Below are 20,199 nucleotides of genomic sequence, written 5' to 3' on the forward strand. Positions count from 1 at the left end.
TTGAAAAAAACCGGCAGGATTCAGTAAAATATGAAAACTATCGTTGGTCATGTCATAACAGAAGAACTGAACAAATTTCAAATAAAACAAAATTAAAACCGCAACAGCATAGAAGAACAAATGTAGAAATAAATCAAATGCTTACATATGCAAATTAGTTAAAAGCGCTTAAAATGTCATTTTGAGAAACTGATACATTGCAGACTGATTCATCAATGAGTCAAAATAGATCCGTAATTAGTTAATCAAGAAATACAGAATTTTACGATTTTCAAGTTTCAATTAAAAATTGCATTGAATATTTTGTCAAGTGGGTAAAAATTTTAAATTTTAAAAGCAATTTTATTTTTATTTAATTTTTTTCTAAAATATGTAGATTCGATGAAGAGTCTTGAAATGAAAATTTTCAGTTAAAGAAATGTCATTTAAACTTCTTTTTCATCAAAATTTATTTCAATCAGAATTACTTATCAACGATTTGAAATAAATTATTTCAACTTGTCAAAATTTACCTGAAGCATTATGAATATTTTTGAAATTAATCACGTTGACTTTCATATATGGATGCAGAACGGTGGAATTCGTTTCACGTCAAAATTCTCAAATGAAAATCATCGAACAATTTTTATAACAATCTAAATCAAATAAAGTGCAAATTATCAACAAAACATTTCTTCGTTGTTTTGAATGAAAATAAAAAATTAACAAATGATCAAATTTCAGAACTGAACAATTAAATCGTAAATTTTTATTAGATCGACATATATATATAGAAATTTGATCTAATTAAGCATTCATACATGTAAGTTAAAAAACTGTTCTTACATAAATTTTGCAAAGTTGTAGAAGAGAAGATGAAAACTTTATTTTCAAAAATTAAACTTTTCTCACTTGATTTTAAATGTGTAAAATGTTTGAAAAGTTCCAAATTTGACCCAGCTACTTTCCTTACTTTCAGTCTGCCAACTTGGCCCTGTGGCCGAAATTGTGGAAGTAACGTCACAAAAGTTGGTGCGATAAAGGTGCGCAAGCAGAATGTAGATAGCAGTTGACAATTTCGTCATTTAAAAATATATGTCACATAAAAGTCCATATTCGGTCATTCGAAACCAGTTGCCGTCTATATGAATATTCAAAAAGAAATGCTTATCAGAATATCTTTTGCCAAAAATGTAATTATTGAGTTGAAATTTGATAATTTTTTTCAATTAAGAAAATGCATTCAATACAAAGGAAAATTGCTATAATTTTCCACATTTTGGCATATTTTAAAACTTACTGTACATTATAAAAAATTGTTTTTCAAATTTACTCTTCCAATGCAGAACAAGTTCCCAATTTTCCTCCGAGATATAGGCAAAAAACAAAAATAGATATTAAAGTTAAAAAGATTTTTTGCATGCGCATGAAAAAAAATATATTTATCAGAAAAACAACTGATCTTTTTATTTCACTTTACCTGCTTTTCTTATTTGTGTACTTCATTTAGTTGACGTATGAGAAATGGAGATTCGATCTTCTGAAAAGTGCATGTCAACTGGAAAGGAGACGTTTCAAACGTTTCAAAGTTTTATTAATAAACTATTATAAAATATTACATCAAATAAAATTGAACAGATTTAAAATTTTGTTTCATCTTTTGCTGTATGCAGTAATGGGTATCGCATGTGAGATAACATGCGCGGCTTTGTTTATTTAACGAGGAAAGACGAAGAGTGGAAATTATTTATCTTGTAATTTATCAAGCGAAAATTTGTCATTAAAATTCTCAACAATTATCAGTTTCTAAAATTGGTGATAGTAGTAGTAGTTGGAGAAAAAGAGAATAATCGGTTTTCAAATATTTTCACTAAAAGTAGAATAGAAAAGCATTGTTAGCATCATTAAAAATAAACCATGTTGTTTTCTATTTCAACCAGAAAGATTAACAGAAGAACAGCCACCCAATTAACGATTGATGCATCCGTTTATTTCAATATAACATTTCAACAGAGTTGCAATCATGGCAAACTGTCGATGAAATTACAGAATCATCCTCGAAGTAAATAATATCCGATGTTCCAATGATTTATCAAACAAAGCCAAACATTCAGATTTAATGCTTAATTAGTTTTAAAATATTTATTTACACGGTCAATACCGACAGTGAAGTATTGGTATGGAAGGTACAGGTAAACTTCGTTAACATTTTGATGAATAAACAACATGGCTAAACAACGTTCATTCCTTAAATGTGAGATGAGATATTTTTGCCAATATTTTCAATTATCCAAACATGGTATATGTCTATTTTGGTCTTTTGCTGTGGCAAGTTTTAATAGTTGTATCTTACAAACGTACGTATATTGAGATTTTAAAATATTTTACACACACAAAAAAAAGATTAATCAATAAAAATTTTCTTCCAAATCTTATTTTGGTATATTTCAGCTTGCAATACTCAAGAAGATTGTAAAGATATTGCAATTTGTTTGCAAAAACAATGCGTACCAGCAAAGCCAGCCGGTGGATTTTGTACCAACAATGACGACTGCAACACAGGTCAAACGTGTGTTTTTGGATTGTGCATGGTGCCAGCCGGTATATATGCAAATTTTGTACTTTAAAATGAAAATATTATTTTTTTTATTCATAAGTTTTGAAATTTGAAATTTAATTCAAAAAAGAAAAAGAAAATAGTTTTAATTGGATGAATTGTATAAATTGTAAAATTTGCAGTGGATCTTAATAGCGAATGTAAAACCAGCCACGATTGCAAGAAGCAGACGATATGTGTGAATGGCAAGTGTAAAGTTGCAGCGACAATTGGAAAGCAATGCAAAGTCGATTCTGACTGTGATGATGGTCAAAGTTGCAGATTTGGAGTCTGTTGGTTTCTATATTTACCTCCTGTCAATTAATTGATTGAATGATTGATATTTCTGATTTTTTTTTCTTAAAAATTTACTATTATTGTTATTAGTATTATTATTTTGTTTTTTTTATTCAAATTCAAAATAAATTCAATGAATATTTTTTAAATAGTAAAAGAAATGATGTTCACGATTAAAATTAACACGTGCAAAAAAAACGTAATTTTTTAATTGATCTAAATTTTCTTCTAAAATTATTCAACAGTGATAGTTTAATTGGATAGTTCTGTTCATTTCAACAGCGTTCGGTGGTCAATTGTAATTGATTTGATGTTGTAAAAATCAATACAATTAAAATGATCAAATCAATTTGCGAAGTGAAATATTTATTTTCTCGTCTATAATTGATGAAATATAAACTAAATTGAATGAAGTTTTTTATTTTCGTTATGTAAATTCTAATATTTCAACGTTCGTCATTTCTGCTTGCAGAATTTAGCATAAATTAATCGAAAATTTCGACTAAAATTGGACGCTTTGATCAACAACAATCGAAACGATTTTTCTTTTTCAGCGAAAACTGAAGTTTATAAATATTTACATTTCGATCGATGAATCGTGTCTTCTGGAGGAAAAAGGTGGAAAAAATTTTTCTACGATTTTTCTCTTCTAGAGGGAAAAGGTGGAAAAATTTTTTCTACAATTTTCAACTGACAAATCGACAAAACCGGTTTGTGTTTATTCGACTTGACCTTTGAAAAAGGGTTTCAGAGAATTCAGAAGAAAAATTTGCATAACATGTCGTCGTCTGCGAAAAATATCTTTGAAAAAAAAAGTAAAATTAAAACTTTCGTCAAGAATAATTATCTGATCAATTAATTTACACACAGGCATATGTATGTGTATATATGCGGACAGTTTGACCCTTTGAAGAATGTACAATAAGAAGACCACGCTGAAGTGTTAATCCTTGTCGGGAAGTGTGTCAAATCGAGTTTTGCAGTTTCATTTGATGGGACTTCTGTTTTTCAATTCAAAAATCTGGATATCTCAAATAATAAAAATTTTTGCTTATGAATTTATCCAGAGCACGTTTTATAATTGTGCTCATCTTTTGTTTGATTATTTGAATAAGTTGATGCCAATTTCCGCACTAACAAATATCGAGTGCAGGCTGCTGCGCTGAAACAGCCTTTGCCAATGTACATCGAATTTTGCTACTCGAATTCTCTCGGTTGGAAAGCCAATTTGGATGGATAAGCAATTCTGCAAAGTACACATCTGCATAATTGCATCATCGGCATTTGATGTTGATGGCACATTTTTTTTCTTTCACCAAAAAAAACTACATTTTCATCGCAGAAGAAAAAAAGCAATTATTATTCTGAATTATTTGCATCAATCACGTTTTTTTCAATAGCTTGTACTTTGAAGAACAAAAGAATATGGACACTCCTATCAAAACTGGTAATTAAATTTCTGTTTTCTTTTAAATTGTAAAAAAAACTTTGTAAATAATGAACATTAAACAATTTTCAAGTGTACTTTTCATTGTGATATTTTGCACAATAATAAAAATGCTAAAGCTGTAAATTTACATCTTAAACATGAAACTTAATCTATTTAAGAAATTGGACATTTTCATCTTCAGTCGCACTTTGTAGATGTTCGTCATTAAAGTACTTAAATTATGCAAATAAAAGTAAATGCAAAATTTTCCTCTTTTTAAGATTTAATATTTCAAATTAACAAATACAGTAAATTTTATCCGTTTTGTTCAATAAGAAGTTACGATTGCTACCGTAAGAATAGAAAAAAATAATAAAGAACTTGCTTATCTTGAAATAGCATCTGTACTGTCGTCGACGTTTGAAATGAATGCTCAGAGCTGGTTGTCGGTTGTTGGTTGATGAAGAAGAAACTTTCCAACAGTCACGGATTAACAGCCATGAAGTTGTCATATTTGACACTTATAATTTTTACAGTTGTCAGCACATCCGCGCAAGAAGAACTTGACGAATATCCTCAAAGTGAGCGCTTTTTACTCATTTACGTTTGTTTTTTTTGATTTTTTGAAATTTTATTCATTTTTTTATCTTCAGGCAGTGGACGTTGTGTGGATGAAAATGGCGTTGCTCAGAGATGTGTGCCTGAATTCATCAACGCCGCCTTCAACCGTCCCGTTGAAGTGACAAACACTTGCGGATTGTCGAGACCTGTTGAATTTTGCGTGCAGACTGGTCACTCTGGAATGAACAAAGTTTGTGACGTTTGCGACGCTCGAGTGTCTTCACAAGCGCATCCTTCGTTCTACCTAACCGACTTCAACAATCCCAACAACGAAACTTGGTGGCAGTCTGAAACAATGGCCGAAGGCATTCAGTATCCAACAACTGTCAACATGACCATTAACCTGGGTAATTTGATATTTCTCTAGACATATATATATTTTTTTACGTTTGTATGTTTTTCCTTTTCTTGTCATTTTTTTGTTGTGGTTTCTGATATTTGTGCAGTGCTGTGCAAAATTGCCGACATTTTTAGGTATGCTTTTTTTTTGAAATACTTTCATATGACGACGAAACTACTACGAAACAAACAATCTTTGTTTGCTTTGTCAGTGAAGGGGAGAAAATAGAGTTATTCTGTGGGATTCGTGTAAAAATTGGTGAACTTGTTTTACTCTGACAGTAATCGAAGTGATAATTTATTTTTTGTTTTTTTTATTGCTTAAAGTTGTAAAATTGGAAATAATTGTGCTGTTGCATATTTATTCCAATGTAAATGATTGTCCAGTTCAAGGTAGTCTGGTCATTCAGTGTGCATGGTCAGATGTGGCAATCAGTTTGCAATTCTACTTTGCTCGGTGATGTGAGATACAGTGATGTGAGAATTCATCTTTTTCAGGCAAAGCATTTGACATTACGTACGTTCGGTTGAAGTTCCGCAGTCCCAGGCCGGAAAGTTTTGCCATTTACAAAAAAAGCCGTGCCGATAGTGACTGGAGTCCATGGCAGTATTACAGGTGAGAAAATAATAATAATCATGAATAAAAATTTATTTAGTAGTGTTCGTTTTAGTGGTAAGTCCCGTCATTTGAGATTGTTCTTTTTCTGTCATAATATTCTGAAGCGTTTGGCGTTCAATGCCAAAGCAAATGTTTCATTTTTAGTGTGTATATTTTTTATTTTATTTTTTTTATTTTCCCCATTACTCTATTTTGATGAATAATTGCAATAAGCGTTCTATTTCTATTTCAGTGCCACATGTCGAAGCACATATGGTGTGCCGGAGAAGGCACCGATTTTACCCAATGCAGAAGCAGTTGCTCAGTGTAGTGCTGAATATTCGGATATTTCCCCTTTGACAGGAGGAAATGTGGCTTTTTCGACCCTTGAAGGACGTCCAAGTGCGCACAATTTTGAAGAATCGTCCGTTTTACAGGTAAATTTATTATTATCAATTCAAATATCTCATCTTATACTGCCAGAGTTTGTTTCAACGATGAAAATTAAAATACTTTAATCTTCTTCCATGAATAATTATTAAATTGCGGAACTTTCTATTCTATCTGAGTTTTAGTAGGTTTTTGTATTAAAGATGTTACTTAATTTAATTAAGTTTTATTTAAGCTGTCGGAAATGAACTTTTTTTTTCTCGTTTCTAAAACAATCCGCTTTATTTTATGTAATAACTTGCCGTGATAAATTAATTAAGGATCAACATTTTTAAAGTTTCTTCTATTTTATGGTGTAGTTATGTTTTTATTTATTTTGTTTGTGTGGAATGTTTGTAAAAAAAGATTTTAAGGAAGTTTCAAAAATTGCTTTTTCAGTGATTTGTACTACCAGGTAAAAAACCAACAATGAAAGTTTTGTCATATTGCTTAGTTTGTTTGCTTTTATGCATTTGTTACAAAATTTGACAGCAGCAATAATAATGATGATGATGATATTAAAATAGTAGTAACATTTTACAAATAGTTTGTTAAAATAATATTTATTCGTAATAAGTTTAAATTTATTTATGATAAAGTTGAAGGATATGTAAATAAACCAATTTTAATTTTTTAATATATAATGAAATAATATACTGTTTTTGTTATATTACTGTTTGTTTATTTTTAGGATTGGGTTACGGCTAGTGAAATACGAATAGTGTTAACAAGATTGAACACATTCGGCGACGAGGTTTTCCGAGATATTAAAGTTCTTCGTTCTTATTATTACGCAGTTTCTGATTTTGCGATTGGTGGACGGTATGTATGCTTAAAACTTAATAAATTAATGATGTTGAGAATTCAAATTATTTAAATTTTTGTTTATTTTTAGTTGCAAATGCAATGGTCATGCAAGTAGGTGTGTAAAGAGCACCGGTCACGGTGAAGAGAAACTTGTGTGCCAGTGTGAGCACAATACACACGGCGAAGATTGTGATGAGTGTTTGCCATTTTTCAATAATCGTCCCTGGAAAGCTGCTACAGCAGAAAATGCTAATGAATGTCAAGGTGAATTTATTCTACATTTATTTGATTATTTTATTTTGCATAATTTAAAAGCTTGAATTAAAATTGACTTAACTAAATTTATTTCATTCATTTTAGCATGTGATTGCAATGGTTTGTCAAATCGTTGTTATTTTGATGAGGAGTTGTATCGCATGACAGGCAATGGAGGCCATTGTATTAATTGTGCTGGCAATACTCGTGGAGCACATTGTGAAGCATGTTTGGAAAATTATTGGCGTGCTCCTGGACAGCAAACATGTTTACCATGTAACTGCAACGAGATTGGTAATTTTATTTTAAAAAGGTTTCTTATTCTGTTCATTTTGTATTATGTATTTTTTTTCAGGTTCTGTCAACATGCAGTGTGATGACAGTGGACAGTGTATTTGTAAGCCAGGTGTAGGAGGACAACACTGCGATCGTTGTCTTCCTGGATTTTATGAATTTTCTGCGCTTGGTTGCAGGTGGAGTGTTATCTTTTTTTAATATAAAAATTCATCTAAATACGTTAATATTTCAGAGACTGCGGCTGTTTGGAATCTGGAAGCTTAGATAATCAACCGTCTTGTCGATCGGATACAGGTGATTGCACATGTAAGCGAAACGTTGAAGGTCGTCAGTGTGAACGATGCCGACCGGGATTTTTTAATCTGGATCTGGAAAATGAATTTGGTTGCACTCCATGCTTCTGCTTCGGGCATTCATCCGTTTGCGACTCAGCACTTGGCTATTATAAATCGAACATTACTTCTACCTTTGATTCGTGTAATTTTATTTTATTTTTTGCATTTTTGAATTATTATTATTATCCATTATTTGTTCTAATGTACACAGCTCGTGACGGCTGGAAAGCGGAACGTTATGATGGTAGAGAAACTGAACTTCAGTATAATTTAATGGATCAGGCAGTTTCTGTTGCTGAATTTGATGGCCCATCTTATTTCATAGCTCCAGGTTAGTGAAAAAAAATTAATTTTATTTATTTGTTTATTTATTTATTGGAAAAAATTTTATAATAACCTTTTATTTTATATGTTAGGAAAATTCAGAGGTAATCAACGATCCGCTTACAATCAAATATTGTCATTCAAGCTGAAAGTGGTCCAGTCGAATGCTCGTGCTTCAGTGAGGGATATTGTTTTGGAAGGTGCCGATGGTCAAGTGATTTCCGTGCCAGTGTTTGCTCAGGGAAATCCTGTACCGGCCAGTTATGAACAAGTAATTCAATTTTTTTTCCACTGTACATGTATGAGAATGGAATATGTTTTATGCAAATGGTAGATTTATCGTTATCGATTGCATGAAAGTGCGGATTTTGGTTGGACCCCGAGTTTGTCGACGACCAAATTTCTCGGCTTACTTTCAAATGTTACCGCGTTGAAAATTCGTGGAACTTTTGCCGCTGGCGATGTCGGTGGTTTGGATGACGTCATACTTCAGTCGGCCAGTATGACTCCCAATGGAGAAGAGCTTGGCCAGCGAGCAATGTGGATCGAGTCTTGCCAGTGTCCGGATAATTTTGTTGGTCAATTCTGCGAGTCCTGTGCACCGGGCTTTAGACGTGAGCCGAAATTCGGCGGTCCGTTTTCACGGTGCATCAAGTGCGAATGCCACGGTCATGCAGACCTCTGCGAAGCCGAGTCTGGTCGTTGTATATGTGAGCACAACACCGCCGGCGATAATTGCGAACGCTGTGCGCGTGGATTTTATGGTAATGCGCTGAACGGTACTGTCAACGATTGTATCGCGTGTCCATGTCCTGACTCTGGTCCTTGTTTATTGCATACCGACGACGATATCATCTGTTTGGACTGTCCGAACGGCTATGCAGGTGATGGACAATTTTTTTAAAAAATATATACATTATTTTTAATAAATAAATGTTCCGTTTATTTTACTTTTAATTTAGGACGCCGATGTGAAATTTGTTCAGATGGATATTTCGGCGAACCATCGAATGGACGTAATTGTACGTTTTGCAAATGCAGCGGAAATATTGATCCAAATTCCGTCGGCAATTGCGACAGGTTTAATATTTTTTAACATGCCAACTACTTTGGTTTATTAATTTGATTTTTATATTGTTTTAAGAACTACTGGAGAATGTAAAAAGTGTATTTACAATACGCATGGCTTTGAATGTGAAAAATGTTTGCCTGGATTCTACGGCGATGCTCTGTTGGAACCAAAAGGAGATTGCAAACGTAAGTTTATTTGTTTTGTTATTCATTTTTGCGTCAGTTGATGTTTAATGCTTTTTTTGTTTATTTGTTTAAGCTTGCGATTGTTATTCATTCGGTACCTATAAACCACGTACAGATTATGACTTTTTGGAATGTCAACAAAATGATGGTCAGTGTCAGTGTTTAAATCATGTAACTGGTCGTCGATGTGACCAATGCGAGAATGGATATTACAATATCAGCAGCGGTGAAGGTTGTCAGCCGTGCAACTGCGATCCGCTTGGTTCTTTGAACACCAGCTGCGATATAAACACTGGCCAGTGTGTTTGCAAGCCGGGTGTAATTGGACGTCGTTGTGACCAGTGCGCAATGCGGCATTTCGGCTTCGGACCGAAAGGTAAATTGTCAGGATGTTCATTTTTTTCAAAGTTTCAAAGAATTCTTTTTCTTTCCCAGGTTGCGAAGCTTGCAATTGTCTGGTCATGGGCTCTGTGAATTTGCAGTGCAGCATCACCACTGGTCAGTGTCAGTGTCATCCGAATATCGAAGGACGACAGTGTGATCGTTGCAAAGAGAACATGTACAATTTGGAAGCCGGATGCTTGGAATGTCCACCATGTTACAAGCTGATACAGAAATATGCCAAACAACATCGGGAAAAGTTGGACGAATTGAAAGACCTTCTTGCTGAGATTATTGCCAATCCAATGGTGATCAATGATACGAATTTTGAGAAAAAGTTGGCTGAAGTGCACGAGGATGTGACGAAATTTGGCGTTGAGGTGAAAGAACGTTTGGGTGAGTGAATTCTGTTTGTGGTAGTAGTAGTAGTGTAATTTACATAAAGGAGAGTGTCGTTTTCAGCTGGTGGTGACAGTTCATTGATCAAACGAGTGAGCAAATTGCGAGATGATATTACCAAAGCAGAAGAATCACTAGCGGATGTTGATCATTTGTTGTTGGAAACGAATTTCACAATCTCCGAAGCAGTGAACATAATGAGCAGTTGGGATAGAATTAAAGGTTTGCGAAAATTGCCAACAACAACATAATAAAAGAAATATTAATGATATTTTTTTAAAAATTATTTTACAGAAAAGTCTTATGCAGAACTGCGACACGCGCAGTACTTTTTGAACAATGATGCGGTTGAGGCGTGGAACAGAGCCAGACTAGCGTCTGATCGTTTCGGACGACCATCGGAAGAAATGACCAATTTGGCGGAAGAGGCCCGTCAATTGGCTGAACGGTAATCAATTTTAATTCAATGAGTGAACAGTGATTTTAATTTTTTTTTTAAATCATACGAATTATGATTATTGGCGTTTAGACAAATGAATAATTCTTTGACAATTGAACGTTACGCTGCTGACGCGTTGAACGCTTCCAAGCAAGCTTACAAAAAAGCGCACGAAGCGATTTACGGCAGCGAGGCGATTAGCAGCGAAATTAGTCGTCTGCAGAAGAGGTGAAAATGGATGAATTTTGATAAGAGAAGAAAATTTGCATAATAATCACCGTTTCACTGTTTTTGTTCAGTTATGTGAGTGCGGAAGAATTGCAAAATCAGACCATTTCGATGGCCAAAGAGCAGGTTGATCGAGCCGAGCAAGTTTATCAAAAAGCAGCGGAAATGCTTAACAAAGTTGACTCTTTGAAAATTCCCGAAGTTGACATTGACGGATTGCAAAAGAAAGCTTTGGTCGTATCTGAAGAGGTAAACATGCTCAGTAGAAAATTATTAAAATAACAAAATATTTTAATAAATTATTTCGATATGTAGATTGTGATAATAATTTTTTATTTGTATTAATTTCAGGCAAAAACTGTACGCAGTGAAGCGGAAAATTTGGCTATGGAAAACAAGCCGGTGGTCGACCAAGTCAACAGAATGAGAACCCATGCAGAATATGAATTGATGAGGGCGGAAAATCAACAACAGATTGCCGATGCTTTATTAGCCGATCTTGACGCTGCACACGCGAAAGCGCAAAAAGCCGTCGCTTTGGCCGAATCGACCCTTTTAGAAGCGAACAACACATTAAAAACATTGGAAGGTATGTAAAATGGAAATTTTGAAACAGTTTTAATTTAAATTAATCAATTCACTTTTATGTTCTATAATAATATGCATCTGTTATGGTGATTGTGAATTGTTTTTTTTTTTGGTGTTTTATGTAGAATTTGATGCGCTTGTTCAACAAAGCAAATTGCAAGCAATTGAAGCACTTGCTCGTACTGGAGAAATTGAATCTACCATCAAAGAAGCTGAACAATGGTCTTCTGAAGCGGAACTGCTTCTTGGCAACGCTAAAGATGATGCAAAAAAAGCATCTCGAATAGCACAAGATGCTCGAGAAGATGCTGAAAAAGCTTCCAAAGTTTGTTTGATTGATTGATCGATTTAAAATAAAGTTTATTGCAGTTGTTGTTTAATTTATTAATGAAAAATTTTATGTTCTATTTTAGTCGGCAGAGAAAATTCGAAGCGATGCGCATTCGACAAAGCTCGGCGTTCAGAAATTGAAGGTCGAAGCAGAAAATGTTAAAGCTGATGCAAACAAGGCTACAAACACTTTGAATAATTACAGAATGCTTTCTGCTGATGACAAACAAAAAGCTATAGAAGTATTATTGTTTTTTTTAAATTTTTTAATTGATTTTTTGTATTTCTCCGTTCAAGGCGCTTGAATTGGCAAGTCAAGCAGATTTATTAGCCAATCGTTCTAATCGAACAACTACAGAAGCAATCGAAACGTTGAAAAAAATTTTGAATGAGCTCAGTAAGCAAGAAAATTTTATTAAATATATATATATTTATTTATTTATATAATTGTTGTTGCTGTTTCAGATAATCTTGAAAGAGTGAAACAAGCTGATTTGGATATGCTAGCAGAAGGTGTGGCTGGTGCAACTCAAGTTTTGAGTGATGCAAATTTAGAACAAGAAGTGAGCAGTTTGAAAGCCAAACAAATGGAACAACAGCGTCGTATAAACCTTTATCAAGCGGACATCGATCGTCTTGAACGTGAAGTTCGCAACATTGAACAGATACGTGACAGTCTACCCGACAGGTGCTACAATGTTATCGACATTGAAGGTTCAAGATAAGCTTGTTTTCTAATATTGCAACACAGCAAGCAATATTCTACTTTGACCATTTGCATATACTTAATTATTTATTAGTCGCATTATTAATAATAATAATAATATTATTATTATTTATGCTTTTACATGCCATAACTTTTGAAACGAGTCGTTTTATACGAATTGTTCTTATACATGCATATTAATTTCTTTTTTAGCTATGCAATTTTGAAATTGTTATTTACTTAATTTTGCAGCTTTTATTTGATTGTTAAAATTTATAGGTAGTCTCTCTTTCCCATGAGACATATGAAAACAACAAGTAATAGCTGATAATCATAGCTGATATTTGGTTATATTTGAATTTTTGCAACTTGAAATGTTTTAGTTGGTGGAATTATTATAATAAAATTGTTGTTATAGGATTGATTGTCTGACCGAATCAAATTACAAATTATTTGATAAATGAATATTCATTTGCTTTTTCATGATATTTTGTTAAAAGAAAATATAATTTGTTCACAAAGCAAAAGCAAAAAGAAGAAGAATGTAAAGAAGGAGAGAAGAAGGCGTAGAGTTTTTGTTCTATCGTTGGGTTAGTTGCTCTTTTATTATTATTATTATGCTATGCACTTGTGCGTAATATACGGTATGTTTGCCTAGAGGTTTGGAGACGAGCTTTGACCCTTTCCGTTGACCCTGCTAGGGCAAAATAGGGTCGGCATTGTTCACGATGGTGATGATCCATCCAGCTTTCTTGATTGTTACAACAAGTGCAAGTGGAACGCCGATGATTGGATAGACAGACATTGCTGACCGGAATCAACAGACCAGCAAGCACTCCAATAAATCAATGCAGCTTTTCATTCCGTATCTTCGAATCTAGTGCAAGAAGAAGAAGAAGATCGAACACAACGGGCCGAGTGGCTTTTTTACCAGTCAGTCGATTATTGGTTGAAGAATAAAGGAAGCAATAAAAATAATGAAATACAATTCAACACCAAATGGATGCATATATATGTATATCTATCATTTATTTGTCGATCAGAGAGAAGATCAGCACTTGGTAAGGAGCTTTTTCTTATTTGAATATTTGCTATTTATTCTTGATGGTATCTAATTTTGCATGGATGTCGAACTAGCAGCGCTATTTCAAGTAATAGAAGTGCACAGATATTTGTAGCATGTTTAGGAAATAGTAATTTACAGTATGCACAATATTGTTATATATATATATATATATATGCATTTGTTTAAATTTTTTGTATTATTATTGAAAGCTTTTCTGATTTCGCAAAAGATGAAAAAACATCAATGAAAGATCTGATGTTTCAGGATGGACAAGTGTTTCTGTTTAGATTAATTTTTCATTTGTCTTTGTTGAAAATTCTTTTCATCATTTTCTCTCCAAATGTGCTGCTTCCTTCGCACTTTTCTCTGCTCATTTCAGCAGTAGCAAGTGCATATTATCAATGACAAGCGTAGTTTTGCTTTTTTGACGTGCAAACCACTTGTGCACTGAACACCAACCAACCAACCAACCAACCAACAATTATCATCTGTTTAAGCATTGCTCTCTTTCAATTTCTTTGCTTCATTTGCAAAGAAACAAAAATCTTTTAATCTTAAGTTCTACTGATTTTTAAGCTTTTTATAGTTGTTTGTTTTTCAGTTTTATTTTTTTCGAGCAACAACATTTGCTGTGAAAGTAATTTTAATTTTACTTTTTTATATGATAAATTTTTAACTTGCTTGAGAACAAGCTCATTGCTATAATATTTAAAAATATATGTAAGCAGGATATGCAACGAGCACAAGTGTATGGCTGTTTTCAGCATTTGAAAAGGAAAATGTTAAAATAAAAATAGAAGCACCATATTGTTTGGCCAATTTTCAATTGTTGCTCTTCACGTAAAGCTTTAAAAAACTGTGAATCACATTTGAACACAATTGTCCGTTCTTTTATTGTTTTTTCCATTTTTTAATACAAAAGAAGACAGTCTGCTGTTGAATGAAGTTTCTGGTGTTGCAATGCAGAGATTATTATTCATAAGAAAATTTTTTTAGCCAACCAACCAATTCGATGAATCATCAACTTTTTCTTTATTCTGTGCATGTATTTCCATTTCTTTCTCAGTTTGTTTGGATAGTTCGAGTTTTAAGCGACGATAAGAAATTGCCGTTGTTGTTGAATACATTTTCAATGACGTGTTTTTGAAAACGCCCCCAGCTATGGTTTTCTGAAACACAAAGTTGGATGATATAATGTAGATGTAGAAAATTTATCTATTTCTATCTATCTCTGTCTGTCTGTTTGTGTTTGTTTCTTTTTAATTTTTCCAACATCTGCTGAACAGATTGTTTGTTTCATTTTTGATTTCTATTTTTAAGCTTCTCAACTTCTTCAGCTGCTTTGAAATTTCTGCTGGGTCTTTGCTTGTGTGCTTTGCTATCTTTCTCGAGCCCCTTTTTTTGCTTTCTTTCCATACTACTACAGTAATGAAAACTGTCGTTAGAATAAATATGACCAGCAAAGAGAATAAACAGACAGAAAAACAGCGCCACTTGGTGGTGATGGTGGTCGTCATCGTGTTGATCACTTGCTGATCTTATTCATTGCTATTCTTCTTCTTCTTCTTCTTCATCTTCATCATTTCAACATATTAACTAACTGCTGCTCATGATCTCATAATATGGCAGCTAATTTTTTATAATTATTCTCTTTTTTTAAAATTATTAGCTTTTAAAAAAAATAAATCAACTATGTGGAATTTGAAAATTTTCAACTGAAATCAAGTATTTTTCATTTTTAGATTACTATTTATCAGTCTGCTTGATCTGGAACTGAAAAAAAAACACGAAAATGCCTTTACTGTAAGTATACATATATATATGTATATGCATATTGTAGTTTGGAATGCAATTCTTTGCTTAGATTGATCAAATATTTATTTTTTATTCATATCAGAGTTTGATTAAAAATTCAACTGTCCAAATAAATATGTTGCAATTTTAATGGAAAATTTCTTTTTTCGAAAAATGCAATTCTTTTCAAATTCTGTATTTTCTTTTTTTTTCGTTAAAGTTTCTTTCTTTTTCCTCTAAAGGAAGTAAATAAAAAATCTACATCTGACGTTGAACATGTATAGCGTCTAACCATTTTTGCAATTGCTTATTTGAAATGAATGTTGAATGTCATTTAAATTTGATTCCACATTTGACTTCCGAGTAAGTGATTTTTTAATGTTTTTGCATATTTTGCGAAAAAAGCATATTAGAATTGCAAATGAGTTATGCAAATGGAAATTGAAATTGTGCGTTTGTTGCAGCGTTTGGAAAAGTCGAATCGACGATCACTACTGGTACCACGGATCGATAGATCGTTCTCAGGCGGAGACTTTGGTTTTGTACCCTGGAGATTTTTTGGTAAAAAACTTTCCTTTGCTTCTGTTATTTATTATGTTGTACATTTTTATTTATTTATTTCTCAACTAGGTGCGAGACAGCTTGTCACGAGAGCACGATTATGTTATTACGTGCAATTGGCAAGGATATCCTACGCATTTTGCGATCAGTAGAACGCTGCAAAATCAGGGAACTTTGTACGAAAGAGCTTTTTTCAAAATTGAAGAAGAACAGTTCGATTCTATTCCCGCGTTGATTCACTTCTACGTTGGCAACAAGCAACCGCTGACTCGCGATTCTCAATGTATCATATCCAAGCCGGTGAATCGAGATCCCGCTTCCCCACCTAAGCCGTGCGTACCATTTCAAGTGGACAGCAATCGTCTGGGTGCTGTTTATCAAGCCGTCATGCAAAACGGTATAGACAATATTGCAATTCCTGAAGTTCCGGACCATATTCGCAATCGTCCACTTCCTGAATTGCCGTTGATTAAAGAATTTCAACTACAACAACAACAGCAACGACATTATTTAAAAAAATCTTTCAAATCCAGCAGTGAGAAGAAAGTGTCTTCAGTGAAGCAGCAGCAGCAGCAGTATCCGGCTGAAGTTCGAAATTCTTCAAAGTAATTTCAGTACTTTTTATGAGCATGTAAAGTTGTTTTTATTCATTTTTTTGTTTTAGCAATATTTCGTTTACAAATATCAACTCATTGGAAGATGGTTACATATATACGGGTAATAACTTCAATGGTATAGTGGTTGATGATTCAACAGAACGTGCCGACTGGCTTGAAGAGCATGAATATTGTGACATTGATTATGAAGAACTGTTGCCGATAGAAAAATCAAATTCTAACGCAGAATTAGCTGCTGATGTTAAAATTATGAACAACAACAGCAGCAATAATGATAATGGAGTAGAAACAAATGATGAAAGTGAAACAGCAACGAAGGCTGCTGATTCCTTCCTTATTTATGATGCACCCAGCAATGGTGCACCAGTGGATATGAACGACATCGAGTTGCAGTTAACTTCACGTATTCATGTCCAGTCGTATACGTGTGAAAAATTTCCAGTCGACTTGAAACCGATGGATTGTAGAATTTGGCCTGAAATTTGTAAAAATTTATTACAATTGGATTGCGCAGAGTTGTGCTTCTGTTTGAATCGAGAAGATGTTCGATTTCTTTCTGCTCATGCCTGTTCCGCTCATCCGCTGATACCAGTTGATTTGTCTTTACTTTTGCTTCCCCAAGGCGATCAATTTCGAAAAGATATCATCGAACGTTGCACGACGTTAAAATATTTCATCATAATGTCCATCTTAAATGGGGATAATTTTGCTCAGCGCGTTCAACTAATGGTCAAGTGGATTGAAATTTCAGAAAAAATGAAAAATTCTTTTGATAATTTTTTCGCTTTCAACTCCATCATCGCTGCATTGAGTTCGTCGCAGGTGAGCATCATTATTATTATTGTTGTTGTTGGATTTACTGATTTCATGTGTAATCTTCTTTGATTTCATTTTTTGAATATTAACAGGTAACATCCATAACTTCACACTGGTCAAACCTGAGAACCAATTATACCGCATGCGCTGTTACGTACGAATCGAAATTGCGACGAATGTATGTGGAAAAATTGTATTGGAATTTGAACTGGGCTTCGAATGAGATGAATTTCAAAGGAATTCCTGAATTGGAAACCATTTGTCACCTTTTTCAACCGATTAATGAAAAACCGAATGAAAGTTTTTTCGACCATTTGTTCAGAGATGATGAACATTTTGGATTAGGTATGAGAATAATAGTGTATTCATATTTTTCAATTAAGCAATGGTTTTCTCGGATATTTAAATTATTTTAGAGTCAATTTTGCAAGTGTTGCTTGAAGCTCGTAAATGGAAAAATGTGCAACTGTCGTCGTCAGGTGATCAAGTGCAAGTTGAAGATCCAAATTCGTCATCATTTGCCAATGAAATGTTTCAGACAGAGTTTCAAATTTTCACCCTCTGGGGTATTAAAGGTTGTTTGGTAAATTCAACAGAGCGTTATGAAAAAATGGAAAAATTGTTATCAATTCTTGCAGAACGTTGTGAAATTGAATAAATTCTACTGAATTAAGAAATGAAAAACACAAAACGACTTTTACATTATAAGAATGCCCAACAGATAACTTGGAATATAGTATTAATTAATTGATTCTTTCCTTATCAGAATTATGGTAAACGACTGAATCATGTTGAGAGCGATTTTTAAATATTAAAATTTTTCACCTTATTTCAAAATATGGGATTGTTATTCATATTATCATCATATATGGAGAAGTGGTGATCGATCAATAGCCGAATAAGTAAGTCAATGTATGGTAGTATTAGTAGTAAAAAAATTTATTTATCTTTAGTTTTAATAATTTGATTATACATTTTTATAAATTGATTGACAAAGAATAAATAAATGATGAAGTTTGTATAAATTTCAATAATAATTAATGTTGACATGTGATTTTGGTTTATTTCATTTTATAAACTTTTGAAAGAATTATTTTCTAAATTGTCAAGTTAAAGTTAAAATGCTTACTTCTTCGTGATTGTTTGTTATTTAAATTGAATGTTTTTATTTTGACAGCTATTAAGATGAAAATTGCATATATAATAGAAGTAGTTGATGTGAAAATTAAAGCAGGTGCTTGCTTCATCAGTCACAACAGCGGATAATTGACTGCTTATAGTTGAAAAGAAGAAGAAGAAGAAACTTTCAGGTCTGTCATGCATGCAAGCAAGCAAGCAAGCAAGTACAACTTGCATGCAGCCTAGCAGAGCATACCCTGTTTTTGCTTGTCAGATTTTGCTCTCAATTGTTATCACTAATGCTGAGATTCATCCAATCAAATCAGCATTTAGCTGTGGCGCTTTTCAGATGAATCAGCAAAGAGATTTCATTGAACCAAGTATTCAATGATCAAGCTTCATCTTTGCCAAATCAATATCCAGTTGGCATTTTTATCTATTCAAACCCTGATCTCTCCGGAGTGTCGTGCATAATTGCAGTGCGACAGCCTGTACGAAATCTAATTTCCGCTTGTAAATTGTAATGAAGCTAGCAAACACGACTTAACTGAGAACCATTACGAACATTTATCCATCTTGTCAGTGGACGAAATTTACTTGCTACCAATTTTTCACATAACAACAGTCACTCTGCTTGTTGAACGTTTTCAGCTTCACCAGTATCATCATCATCATCATCATCAACCATGGGATCGTCATGTGTCAAAAAGACCGAATCTATTGACAATACAGAAGATACATCTGGATCTGGCGCTTATCATGGTATGAATCGAAGTGACAATGGGCAGCGATGCCATCAAAAATTTCGTTCTCTGCGACGACTAGAACCAATAAGTAGGTAATGCACGTTCATTTTTTGGTGTGAATTTGGAAATGTTTATTTAATTTTAATATTCACTAAATAATCCCTTTTTACACTTGCACTCCTTACAGAGCTTAATGATGCATTATTTTTATTTTATAATGATAATGCAACTAGTCCTTGTCTGCATGCGCATGTAATGTTTACTTTCCGCTAAATGAAGCTTCATTTGTAAATGTGATTAATTTTAACTGCTGAATTTTGCCTTATCAGAACACTCATCTCCAGTGCTAGTTTGAATAATATTTACAATGAACTAATTTTCTACTGCATATTTCTACTGCAATGAAAACAGCAATTAACTTATAATAAATAGAACTTTTTTTGAATTATTTTTCATTTTACAAATACGAATATTATTCAATATTTGAAATTAAATTCAGTCAAGCATTTTATTATTATGCATAAAAGAGGAATCAGTTATTTTTTTTAAATTGATTTTAACAAATTCAGAAAAGAAAATGCATTGTGTGATGAATGTTTTCTTTTGTCATCCGTCTTGTTGTTACATTATGTAAAAACTGTACGAGCACATTTATTGATATTCAGGATATACAAAAAATGAACAGTAAGTAATGAAAAAAAGCTCTTCAAAGCGATGAAAAGATGGCATTTATTTTCACGCTATGATTCGCTGTGGTGCTTGATTAAATAAATAAATAGATTATATCAATTTTATTAATAATAATAATAATAATTGGAATTGAAATCAACGCAGCATCGAAAAAGT

At 33.1% G+C, this 20,199-nt stretch overlaps 4 protein-coding genes across 4 annotated transcripts; all 4 read left to right on the forward strand.

Moving 5' to 3' along the window:
• The first annotated feature begins 1,654 nt into the window (after positions 1-1,654).
• On the forward strand, positions 1,655-2,900 carry Tsp_06017 (conserved hypothetical protein). The gene is made up of 4 exons (XM_003380263.1): positions 1,655-1,689; positions 1,932-2,041; positions 2,431-2,580; positions 2,719-2,900. Exons 1-4 carry the CDS (start codon positions 1,655-1,657, stop codon positions 2,898-2,900), a joined length of 477 nt encoding a protein of 158 aa, XP_003380311.1.
• A 1,397-nt stretch (positions 2,901-4,297) lies between these two features.
• Positions 4,298-10,795, forward strand: Tsp_06016 (putative laminin). Its single transcript, XM_003380264.1, has 19 exons — positions 4,298-4,319; positions 4,838-4,882; positions 4,955-5,269; positions 5,589-5,696; positions 5,760-5,877; positions 6,113-6,296; positions 6,980-7,110; positions 7,184-7,359; positions 7,456-7,644; positions 7,706-7,823; positions 7,880-8,313; positions 8,399-8,577; positions 8,641-9,190; positions 9,269-9,386; positions 9,451-9,563; positions 9,637-9,939; positions 9,999-10,340; positions 10,407-10,565; positions 10,638-10,795. Exons 1-19 carry the CDS (start codon positions 4,298-4,300, stop codon positions 10,793-10,795), a joined length of 3,762 nt encoding a protein of 1,253 aa, XP_003380312.1.
• An 81-nt stretch (positions 10,796-10,876) lies between these two features.
• Tsp_06015 (putative bromodomain protein) lies at positions 10,877-13,098 on the forward strand. Its single transcript, XM_003380265.1, has 9 exons — positions 10,877-11,010; positions 11,082-11,259; positions 11,362-11,599; positions 11,724-11,923; positions 12,012-12,170; positions 12,226-12,325; positions 12,394-12,626; positions 12,914-12,951; positions 13,053-13,098. Exons 1-9 carry the CDS (start codon positions 10,877-10,879, stop codon positions 13,096-13,098), a joined length of 1,326 nt encoding a protein of 441 aa, XP_003380313.1.
• Positions 13,099-15,810: 2,712 nt separating this feature from the next.
• Tsp_06014 (putative SH2 domain protein) lies at positions 15,811-19,449 on the forward strand. Its single transcript, XM_003380266.1, has 8 exons — positions 15,811-15,857; positions 15,959-16,055; positions 16,125-16,660; positions 16,720-17,494; positions 17,581-17,833; positions 17,905-18,063; positions 18,799-18,987; positions 19,259-19,449. Exons 1-8 carry the CDS (start codon positions 15,811-15,813, stop codon positions 19,447-19,449), a joined length of 2,247 nt encoding a protein of 748 aa, XP_003380314.1.
• Positions 19,450-20,199: the final 750 nt, after the last annotated feature.

The sequence above is a fragment of the Trichinella spiralis genome, assembly GCF_000181795.1.
Source record: "Trichinella spiralis strain ISS 195 chromosome Unknown Scfld2, whole genome shotgun sequence".
NCBI lineage: Eukaryota > Metazoa > Nematoda > Enoplea > Trichinellida > Trichinellidae > Trichinella > Trichinella spiralis.

Coding starts and splice junctions, on each gene's coding strand:
- Tsp_06017 (XM_003380263.1), top strand. CDS start 1,655: ATGGGTATCGCATGTGAGATAACATGCGCGGCTTT. Junction 2,042..2,430: donor ATTACAGAATCATCCTCGAA/GTAAATAATATC, acceptor GGTATATTTCAG/CTTGCAATACTCAAGAAGAT. Junction 2,581..2,718: donor ATTGTGCATGGTGCCAGCCG/GTATATATGCAA, acceptor TAAAATTTGCAG/TGGATCTTAATAGCGAATGT.
- Tsp_06016 (XM_003380264.1), top strand. CDS start 4,298: ATGGACACTCCTATCAAAACTG. Junction 4,883..4,954: donor ACTTGACGAATATCCTCAAA/GTGAGCGCTTTT, acceptor TTTTATCTTCAG/GCAGTGGACGTTGTGTGGAT. Junction 8,314..8,398: donor ATCTTATTTCATAGCTCCAG/GTTAGTGAAAAA, acceptor TTTATATGTTAG/GAAAATTCAGAGGTAATCAA.
- Tsp_06015 (XM_003380265.1), top strand. CDS start 10,877: ATGAATAATTCTTTGACAATTGAACGTTACGCTGCTGACGCGTTGAAC. Junction 12,171..12,225: donor ACAAACAAAAAGCTATAGAA/GTATTATTGTTT, acceptor TCTCCGTTCAAG/GCGCTTGAATTGGCAAGTCA. Junction 12,326..12,393: donor AAAAATTTTGAATGAGCTCA/GTAAGCAAGAAA, acceptor TTGCTGTTTCAG/ATAATCTTGAAAGAGTGAAA.
- Tsp_06014 (XM_003380266.1), top strand. CDS start 15,811: ATGAATGTTGAATGTCATTTAAATTTGATTCCACATTTGACTTCCGA. Junction 15,858..15,958: donor ATTCCACATTTGACTTCCGA/GTAAGTGATTTT, acceptor CGTTTGTTGCAG/CGTTTGGAAAAGTCGAATCG. Junction 18,064..18,798: donor CACCCTCTGGGGTATTAAAG/GTTGTTTGGTAA, acceptor AGAAACTTTCAG/GTCTGTCATGCATGCAAGCA.